At 38.0% G+C, this 11,411-nt stretch overlaps 1 protein-coding gene across 4 annotated transcripts in view; it reads left to right on the top strand.

The window, feature by feature from the left end:
• LOC102025027 (phospholipid-transporting ATPase IB-like) overlaps window positions 1–11,411 on the top strand; it is a 216,397-nt gene that overhangs the window by 48,626 nt on the left and 156,360 nt on the right. For all 4 annotated transcript variants that reach the window (XM_005406339.1, XM_005406337.1, XM_005406340.1 and 1 more), the window contains 3 exons: window positions 466–506; window positions 3,095–3,168; window positions 6,553–6,622. In XM_005406339.1, the coding sequence (XP_005406396.1) occupies window positions 466–506; window positions 3,095–3,168; window positions 6,553–6,622 (185 nt within the window). The remainder of the gene's footprint in view (window positions 1–465; window positions 507–3,094; window positions 3,169–6,552; window positions 6,623–11,411) is intronic.

Below are 11,411 nucleotides of genomic sequence, written 5' to 3'. Positions count from 1 at the left end.
TATATTAGAATTAATAATTATGTTAAGTATAATGAAGAGGTAGAAAAATATGAGAATGGTGAAATAGTAAGGATATGACAGTTATGTGCATAAAAAACATGGGTATTATATATTCCCTCCTAATCCCAGCTTTGTTATTTGTTGTGTTATAACTGATTGGAAATATATTATATTGCTTTTTAGGATCAACCAGTATTTTAGCATGTACCTACAAGCTATTTTCTTTTTAGAACTGCAAGTGGCTTAATATAGACTATTGTCTCTCTGTCATTGTATCAATATATAATATAAACTGTTTCATTTTAGTATTATGCTTGTGAACACAATTTAAATACTCATATATATAAAAGTTAAATTAGCAAAGATAAAACTTTATAAAGAATCTTATTCTGAGAAATATTTTAATTATTCTGAACTTTACCTAATGCAATAATTACAATTAATACCTAGCAATTTCTTTTTCAGTGTTACGACAGAGTTCATGGGATAGGATTATGTGGCAGGAGGTAAGAATGCATTTAAATTTTTAACTTGGTAATAAACACCTACTTTGTACTTAAATTTCCAGTGTTTTACATGTGAAACATATCCTTAAGAATTATATTATGGATACTTTATAGGCGAGGAAGTAGAGGACCAAGGAGAATATGTATTTTGCTCAAGTTATTACAGCCAGCAAGTGGTGAAAATGGGGCTGGGCCTCAAGTCTGTGTGGCTGGAGGTCTACAAAGTTTTTAATGCACCTCAGGGTTGTCTCTGTGCATAGAATATTTAAAGATAATGCTTTAAAAACTGTTGCTGTGGGTACAAGTCAGCTTGTATATGACATCTCATGGAATGTTGTCATGAATATTTGCCTTAGGAGTAGGTCTTAGTTCGTCTGGGTTGCTACAATGAAATACCTTAGACTAGGTGACTCATAAACAACAGAAGTTTATTTCTTGTTGTTGTTGGTTTTTTTTTGGTTTTTCTCCGGTAGTAGGAACCGAACTCATGACCTTGCGCTTGCCAGGCAGGCGCTTTTTGCCACTGAGCTAAATCCCCAGCCCCAACAAAAGTTTATTTCTCACAGCTCTGGAAGGTGGGAAGTGCAAGACAAGGGCACTGGCAGATGACGCCTTCCCCATAGATAGTGCTTTCTGTCTCTGTCCCCCCTGAGTGGCATGGACAAGGCAGCTTTGTGTGGCCTCTTCTATAAGGGCATTAATTCCATTCATGAGGGCTCCACCTTCATGATCTGATCTCTTGCCTAAGGTTAGGATTTCAACATAGTGAATTTTGGGGGAACACAAATATTCAAATCAGATACAAACTAAAATATCAGCTAGCGTGATACTGAATGTTTGGGGGATAGGTATTGGCTTTGTCCCCACCAACCATTAATTGATGACCAATGTAAGAGTCTTTGGATAGTTAACTTCAGGAAAGGATTAATTTCTAAATATCATTAATATTTTTTCTCAGAGTGGTAAAAAGTTATGACTCAATAATAACTCTATTTTGCTTTTCTTATTGGGATTCAGTGAGAAATAACATTTCACTTCTAGTGACAAGGTCTCAGGGCAGCTGCGTGGCAGTCCAATTCCTGTGAATGGGAAGCCTGGGGAGCGGAGAAGGGAGGAGAGGTGGGTGCTGTGGTGGGCTTCTTGCTGAGCAGCAGGCAAAGGCTGTGGGTTGACTGTGGTTTGCCTCTTAAGGGCTCATGTGCGGGAAGCTTGGTTCATAGAGTGTCAATATGGAAGGGGTGGAATCTTTCAGAGGTGGGGCACAGTGGAAGGTCATCGGCTCCTTAAGGACTGAGCCCTTGGAAGGAATTAGTGTATGCTTGCAAGACCTTGGTTATTTTCTGCAAGAGGGATCTGTTACAAAAGAGCAAGCTGGGCCCTTCCTGTCCTTCCTGCTTTCACACGTCTTCCTTTCATGATGCCATCTGCCATTGTGACGCAGCCCATAGGGCACTCACCAGCACAGAGGTGATGCCAGCAGCATGCTCCCACGTCTCCAGAACTGTGAGCTAATGCACCTTTTTATAAAATATCCAGCCTCAAATATTTTGTTATAGCAACAGAAAATGGACGAAGACCAATTCCCCATGATGAATGTAATCATTAGGTATATTTATAAAAGACAGTGACTGTGCAGCAAATGATAACGTATCCCCAACACCTTGCACTGGCAAAGTAAGTTAAGCAGCCAAAGCCAGGGACCCAAAAATTCTTGCTCCTCTGAACCCTTTCTATATCACCCCATGGTAGGTGCTTAAAAGGTTAAGACACAGTTCATTTGGGGGTGCAGTGAACAAAGAAGATAAAAGGAATTTGTAAGAAATATGATGGTAAATGACTTTCAGCATGTCTGCTGCAGGTTCATGGGTGCAAAATTTTATATGTTGATATTGTTTCTGTAGGAAAATTTAGGTTTAATTGCACTTTCACTTCTCTTATCACAGTACTTTTTTAGACACTGTTGTAAGTTAGTTAATATGTGAGTTATAAATGGTTTATTATTCATTACAATGTGAAAGTCTGTGTAAGGTGTGAATTATCCATCTTCATTTCTCTGCTCATCTTGAATTTATCCTCTATGTTTTTAAAGGCACGTTATAGCTTCAAGGCTTTCCTCACCCTGCAGGCCCCACATGTATAACTTCAACCACATGTCTCTCCTCTCACAGAGCAGCAGAGGAAAACAGACCATAAAGCAGGCCATTACAGATGTGATAATGTAGGAATGCCACATCACTGCAAAAACAGTACTGTCTTTTTCTACCACTCGTCCAGTGCTAACACATTTCATTCCACACTACAGCAAGATTCACTACCTGCAGCACTATTCACACGTGAGACTAGACCATACTTTATCGTGGGGCTGTCCTGTGCTTTGTGAGATGTTTAGCTGCATCCTGGGCAAAATCATCCTGGTTAAGAATAACTGCTCCAGAGGAAAGAGTCTTACCAGGAAATGCAACTGAAATATTACTAGGGCGACAAAAGGATTTTCATAGTGTACTTTTTTTGGGAAAACACTTGACATGGTTACATCTGCTCGTGCTTTTGAAACTCACACTTCCCTTTTCTCTTTCCTGGTTTAAAAGGTAAACGTGGGTGACATTATAAAGGCCTTGAATGGGGAGTTCCTTCCTGCAGACATGGTCCTGATTTCTTCCAGGTTAGTTCTGTTAAGAAGCCTTTGAGAAACGTTTATCTTGAACTGCAAATTTTAAGAAAACCAAGAGCAGGAGATACTTTTCCCCACCTCATCATTTTCATCTTATTGTAGACCAGTGACTGCAGGTTTTCTGGTAAGGGACAGATAGTCAATGCATTCAGCTTCATGGGCCATGCAGTCTCTCTTGGAACTATTCAAATCTACCTTTGTTAGAAGAGACATAAGCAATATAGAAACAAATGCAGGTGGTTATCCTCCAATAGTGCTCTACTTATAAAAATAGGTAAGGGCCACCTGTGGCCTGTTGGTTGTATTTTGTCAACCCCTATTCAATACTTTTATTACCTTTAATTTCCTCAGATATATTTTTTTCTATTCTGATGACAAATTAATTTGATTCCTTCTGTAGTTTGTACAGACCTTCTCCTCAGCTGAAAAAAAAGTAAACTTACCTTGTTTCAGTCTCATGGCAATGGTGGGGTATTCCCGTTCTAAAGGCATACTAAAACAGATTAAGTAATTTATACAGTATCCCCAGATGGACTTGAGTTAAGCCTAGATTTCAAAACATAGCTGCTATTGATTTTTTTTTTGTGGAAATATATTTATGTTTTATTCACCAGCTGTTTGGGAGGGAACTTTACAGAATTCTCTATAGGAGATACTTCCTTCCCAGTGGGTCTTATTTTACTACCTGCCTTTTTGTGCCTATGTTGAGTCCTCTGGGGAACTCAGCCACCTCCTCCCTGTGTGCACTGTAAGATCAGGCGCTGGACTGGGGTGGGCAAAGGTTAAATTAACCACAATAAAGGACAAAGGCCAAGTCACCTGAGAGTGACATGGTTGGACAGCTGGGTCCCAGGCCAAGTTACAGTCATCTTCAAGGGATCCATAAAACGTTTGCAGACTTCTAGGCACACACTGCCTTGGAGCGTGGATTTCTTGGGAAGAGAAATGGATTCATTCTGGAGCCATTCTCTCGAAGCCTCTAGAAAAGCGGCAGTACCTAAACAACCATTTATTCTGCCAGGTACATTTGCTTCTTTGTCCTCAGTGCATTAACCCAGTCAACGAAGCATCTTAACCACCGCTGATGTATATTTACCTCTTGGTTTTGTCCCAGAGTACTGGGTTGACCCAGGAGACACAAGCAGTACCACCAGAGGTTTTGTTTTTGTAACTGCTATGTCATTTTTATGTGTGACTTTTTTTTGGTCCTTTCCTTGCTCCCAGTAAAGCACTGGCTGAATGTTTTGGGGAGGGTAGGGGAAGATAAAAATCATTATTCTTGGAGTTTTTATTTTCCTGGTGGGGTTTTTGGATTATATTTTCTAAGTAATTCACCCTGCTTACATTAAAACAACAAAGGTGCACATACACTTTTCTAAATGTTATTTCAAGTGGCAAAAAGAACAAGAAAACCAGAAATCCCGGAAGGAAATCATACCCTCAGAGTCCTAAAGGGCAATCTCATGCAAACCTAGGCTTTAACCTTGCGGGTGTCTGTCAATCTCCAAACAATCTCCTTGAGGTTTCCCTTTGTGGAACTTTGGGAGTGAGGAGAAGCTGAGGGTGATCTGTAATCAGGCAAAGGATCCTAGCTGTAGTTAAGCTGTCAAATTAAAACAATCCTTTCTGGTGGGTCTTTAAGAGAGCATCAAACTGTATGAATAATGCATGCCTGGAAATAAAGCTTTGAATTTATGGCCAGTCCAGTTTTTTCCCTCAGTACCAGCGATGTGGGTTGTTATTTTTCAAAGTTACCACTGAGCTAGAGGCAGGTGATGGGACCAGGAAAAGGTGAAACATCAAAAGCTCATTTTTTTACAAAGATTTAGCCGTCTTTCTTGAATAAAATCTCACCGGGCTACTTTGGGCCTTTAATTTTCAGAGTTGAGAAAAAGTTAGTCCTGACCATTTTGCCAGTTGTCTCACTGTTTTTAAAAGGAGAGGGTTTGTGGAGGTCTTTAGTCTGTCACATCACTGGTATCTTTAAGGAAGCACTGGTTTTATATAAAACTACATACAGCATTAGTCGTTATTTTGGGATACAGGAAGGAGTCTCCCACACCCACCAGGATGACTTCTGAATACGTGCATTGGATGCCTGAAACTACATGCACATAGTGCTGGATGCTACATTTGCTTAGTTTTTTCCTGTACCTATAGACCTGTGGAAAAGCTCAAGTTTCTAAATTGGGCACAGCAGGAGATGAACAATTACAACTAATAATAAGATAGAGCAATTATCACACTACACTGTGCTAAAAGTTACGTCACTGTGGTCCCTGTCTCAAAATATTTTATTGACCTCTCTTTACACTTCTTCTGTGATTACACGATACACGACAAAGTGAGGAGATGAAGTGAGGTGAATGAGGCATTGTTAAGTTGCTATGTAACGGTTACAGAAGCACCACAGTACAGCAATGGTGGATCTCACAATGCAGACAGATACAAAGCAATTAATGGGAGAGTAGTGTATACAGTGAGGATACACTTCACAAGGATGTGATCATCCTGGGGAGACAGAAGAGGATGATGTATGATTTCACAGTGCCGCCCCAAATGAGCACAGTTTAAAAATTATGAATTGTTTGTCTTTAGAATTTTCAATTTAATATTATTGGACTGCAGTTAATTATGGAGAACTGAAGCCACAGAAGGCAAAGTGCAAATGAGGAGGGACTGTGGCCTATGCTTGTGGCTAGTTAAATTAATACAGATTATTATATTTTAAACTTCATTATTTTAGTGACTGAGATACAATTAAAACAGATACATGAGACTCTAATGGACAGTTTTTTAAAAATTCTTTCTGGATTTTCTTTCAAAGTGATTGATTTGCATAATTGAGTTGGCATCTGACATGGAATAATCTGGCAAGGCAAGTGTTAACTCAATACCTTGGTTTCCTAATTGTTCTGATCGGATGGAAACAGAAAAGTCTCAAGTGTAGTTTTTGTTTCAGGGCTTCTGCTCTGTCTACACTTGTCCTGGAAGATATAATCTCACTCTAATGGGCACGGAGTCTGTGCCTCTGGGAATTTTAATGGGCTTATTTGAGGAAATATCAGAATCGTAGATTTGACCTCACTCGTGTCTGTTCTGACAGATAACGTCTGTCACCTTCATCAACTTCCCTTTCTGAGGTTAAAGAGTAATCATACAGCACTGAAGGGTACAACCTTTAGAACTGAGCTATTATACACGATGGATTTTAGGCTGGTAGGATCAGATTGCTAATATCTTCTGGAAAAGTGGTTGTTTGTAGTTTTTTCAGTTTTGAAGACTGTTCACTCCTGTCTGTCACATTTCATACTGTCCATTATTTGGAGAATCATTTGATGAGACATTCAATATTCTTTGTTTCGTTTTCCTTAGTGAACCTCAGTCGATGTGTTACATTGCAACATCTAACCTGGATGGAGAGACAAACTTAAAGATAAGACAGGTATCTTTACTTACCCTAATTTTATATCTGAACTACCCAGGTCAAGTTGTGTTAGGTACCAGCTGTTTTTTCACAAAGACAATTCTCTCTTCACTATTGAGTGGGTGCCATTTACTCACATCTGGTATGCAAAGTGTACTTTATCATTATTGTGTCACTGTTATTATTACAAGGAAGACCTAGGTGAAAGTATTACTATTTCTAGAAAAAAGTATATAGTCTAAAATTCAAGTCATAAAGCGTTACAAAACTTGATACATACTTTTTTGAAGCTATTTTCATTAGTGCTATTCTTGTGACCTAATATCATAAGTAGATCAAAAAGGGAGTATCACTGAAGGTTAGGTGATCTTATACTAGTTGTTTGTAAATTACCTTTTGAATTTCGGAGAAACTTGTGATTATAAATGTGAGGAGATATTTTTCTGTTTTATTAGTTTGCTTAGTGAGGAAGCCTCTGATTTTACATTTGCCTATACACATGTTTGTTTGCTAAGTTTTTTGGAAAGCTTTAATTGAATTGGAAGTGGAAAAATTGAATTTAAAGAGATATATGACCTTTGCAAAAATGGTACCAATAATACAGAAATATATGTAGTCTATTCAACCTTCTCTACTGCCAAATTCTATCTTTATCCCCAGTAATAATAATAATAATAGTTTGTTGGTAACTTACAGATTTGCTTCTTAAGACAAAGTCTCATGATACAGTTCAGACTGGCCTTGAACTCACTATGTAGCCCAGGCTGGCCTCAAACTCGCTGCAATCCTTCTGCCTCAGCCTCCCAAGTGCTGAGATTACAGGTGTGCATCAGCACACCTGGCACCTTACAGATTTTTTAAAATGCAATTACAGTCTTATTTGTGGAAAAATGGAGTATGCTTGTATTTTCCTGCTAGATACAAGTAACACCATTGGACAATATTGGGCGGTGGGTTAGAAAACAAACACAAGACGATTCTGAAAGATTGGAAGAGGAAGGCAGCTGAGAACACCATGACGCTCAGTTCCTTGGGGTTTCCTTGTGCTTCGTATGTCCAAGCCTTGGAGTCAGAAACCCAGGAAGACTGACGGATGTGAACACAGAATGCCACACAGCAGCCTCCTCTAACTAGTTCACATACCGAGAAAGAGACAGCCCAGCAAAGCAGAACACTTTAAAGCACAGCAACTGTATATCATAATAAAAATGTGGCCACACTCTCACCCATTCCAGCAAAGGCCAAGCAGGTAACCTAGATTTCTGGGCTGTAGTGGAACATCCCAACTCTCCTTTGAAGGTAGGGTTAGAGAAGGCCAAGCAGGGAGCCAGGACTTCCATTCCCACCAGGTGTAGTGAGGTCCTTGTGATTTTCAGGGTCAGTGGATGGAGACCACGCTGACACTAGTAAGTGCTCCAATCCCTTCAAGCGAGGAAGATGTCCAAGGAGAGTCACAACCTCCACCCTTACCCAGCTGCAGTAAAAAGCCACTCCTCCCCTGTTGGCAGAGACTCAGTGTGCACTGTCCCTGTGTAGCAGTCATGAGGCAGCATCTCCTTCCCCTGCTGCAGTGGTATCAGCAGAGGCCAGCTAAGACAAGAGGGCTACTGAAGTTCCAGAGTTTCACTATGTATTGTCCCAAGTTTTCAAGTTTTAATTGAAAAAAATCTTCATACCCGAACCCAAGAAGATCTCAGACTAAGTGAAAAAGATAATACATTGATGCCAACACCAAGATAACAGATGCTAGAATTATCTGACAGGTTTTAAGGCAACCATCTCACACACACACACACACACACACACACACACACACACTTCAAGGAGCAGTTATAAATATGCTTGAATATTGAACTTTAAGTGATACATTCCTTTTGTAAAAATGATATAAATCCCAGATGAGGTACAAAAAAAAAATCTCAGCAAAGAAAGAGGAGATACAAAAATAAACTAAATGGAAAGTTTAGAAATTAAAAATACACTGAACTATTTTAAAAGACCTCATGGGATAAGCGTAACATCAGAATGGAAGGATCGGGGAGAAGAAGCAATGAAAGGCAAGGGAAAGAAATTATTCATGTTAATGATGGATAGAAAATAGATGGAAAAAAATGAGCAGGGCCTCAGAGACCTGTGACAGTGGACTTTCTGATCACCAGAGTCTTGAGAGAAAGGGAAAAAAGAGAATCATTTGGCTGAAACCCTCCCAAATTTGCTAAGGACATGATCTTTAGATTCAACAAGCTAAGTGAAGCATAGAAGATGAATATGAGTGAGCCCATCACAATTTGATCATAGTCCAATTCCTAAAGCAGTGGGAGAGAAATGACACTTTACCTGTAGTGTAAATAATAGTAGATTTATCATTAACAAACAAAATCCATGGAAGTCAGGAAAAGTAGCACCACACTTTCAAGGCTGTAAGACAACAATTGTCATCCAAGAATTACACCCAAAAACATACCTTTAGAGAATGATGGAAAATCTTGACATTTTCATATAGAGCAAAACTAAGAGGTTGTGTTGCCAGAAGTGCCACTTTGAAAGAATGGTTGAAGGAAAGTCTCTCAACAGAAAGAAAACAATTTAGAAAGCAACGTAAGAAAGTGAGAACACAGGAAGTGAAAATAAGGCTAAATACAATAGATTTTTTTTCTCTTCAATTTAAAAAGTTATGATGATCAATGAAATATTATGACGATCAATGTCAAAAAATTATGAAACTATTTGATATAGTTTTAAGTGCATGTCAAGAAAATATTTAAGCTATATACTGTACTGGGGGAGGACATAAAAGGAAACAAAGCTTGTATAATCAAGTTTGTAAAAACAATGATGCAAATACACTCTGAGGAGTTGTGTATAAATGATGTAGTACTTAAAGCAGCCACTAAAATAGCTCTGTGAAAAAATACACTGAAAACACTATTCATAAATTAAATTGGAGTTCTAAAAAATGTTCAAGCATCCGTAAGAGAACAAGAAAGAGAAAAGAAAAAAATAAATAAAAATGAAAACAAACCCAGAGGGAACAAAGAGAAGAAATCAGTTACTATGTTAAATGTAAATGGTCTAATTTACCAATTATAAGACATAGAATAGACTTAAAAATATGACCCAACTATATACTGTCTAAAGGAAACTCACTTCAAATGTAATGAAAGAGATGGTATAAAGTAAAATAATGAAAAATTCAATATAACCAAGGATAAATAAGAAGAAATCAGGAGTGACCATGTTAATAATCAGATAAAGTAGATTTAAGAGCAAAGGAGGGGCTGGGGATTTCGCTCAGTGGCAAAGCACCTGACTGGCAAGCACAACATCGTGAGTTGGGTTCCCGGTACTGGAGAAAAACCAAAAAAAAAAAAAAAAAAAAATGCTATTCAAGATAAGGATCTTACTAGACTAAACAGGCTAATTACATGATGATAAAAGTGTCTACTCAGCAAAAAGACCTAGTGACCCTAAGATAAATACATGAAAAAACAAAGCTGCAAAGCATGTTAAGCTACCACTGATAGAACTGAAAAGAAATATGCAAACTCATTATAGTTGGATACTTCAAGAACAATGATCATACTAGGGATATAGTTCAGTGGCTCAGAGCTTGCCTGGAAAGTGTGAGGTATTGAGTTCGATTCCCAGTACCAAAAAAAAGGGAACAGTGATAATAACAACCAGACCGAAAATCCTCAAGGATATAGAAGAACTCAACACCAACTAAAAGGATCTACTTAATACTTATAGAACATTTAACAGTAGGGTGTCACAGAAGAATACCCAACAACAGAAGCATATTGCTATTTTTAAAGTGCTCACAAACATACAAGACAGATAACACCTGAGTCATAAAACAAATCTGCTAAGATTAAGGGAATAGCAACCATTCAGAATGTACTCTCCAACTATTTATAGAATAAAACTCTCCAACTATTATAGGAATCAATAATGGAAAGATAACAGGAAAATCTCTAAATACTTGAAATAAATCAACTAGCTCTATACATAATAAAGAAATTGAATTAATAATTTAAAAATGACCTCCCAAAAAATCCAGTCTCTCTACTACAGAATTCTATTAAGCATGCAAAGGAAAATCAACACCAATTCTACCTGCTGTCAGAAAAAAAAGGAGAAGGAATCACTTCTTAATTCATTTCTAAAGCTAGTATCATGTTGATTCCGCCAAAAGAAGAAAGTTTTATCTTAAAATAAAACAAACTACAGACTGAGAAGAAAATATTTGTGAGCCCACATATTGGACAAATGACTGGTATCTGTATTATATAAATAATGTCAAAATGTAAACATAAAGGAAAAAGAAACACTTGATACCAGAGGCATAGGCAAGATTTCTTGATGAGGGCCCCAATAGCATAGGAAATAAAGCAAGAATCAACGTATGGGGCGACATCAAATTTATATAGTCAAGGAAATAACCAATAAAATGAAAGGACACCATACAGAAAGGACAACATAGAAAATCTTTGCTAGCTCTTCTGACAAAGGATTAATATCTAGAGTACATAAAGAACTACCTCCTCCCAAATAGCACAGTCATTAAATGAGGAAGTGAACACGGAATTTTCAAAAGAAATAGTATAGTTGGTCAATAAATATATGAAAAAATGTTCAATATCCTTAGTCATAGGGAATTAAAAGTCAAAACTGCATTGAGATTCCATCTTACTTTGGTCAGAATGGCTATTATCAAGAATGTAAAAATAGCCAGGCATGGAGGCACATGCCCATAATCCCAGCACCCTGGGAGACCGAGGCAGGAGGATAGCATTTGAGCCCAGCT

This window comes from Chinchilla lanigera, unplaced genomic scaffold, assembly GCF_000276665.1.
Source record: "Chinchilla lanigera isolate Chin_1 unplaced genomic scaffold, ChiLan1.0 scaffold00096, whole genome shotgun sequence".
NCBI lineage: Eukaryota > Metazoa > Chordata > Mammalia > Rodentia > Chinchillidae > Chinchilla > Chinchilla lanigera.
This window is presented reverse-complemented; position numbering and strand designations above follow the sequence as displayed.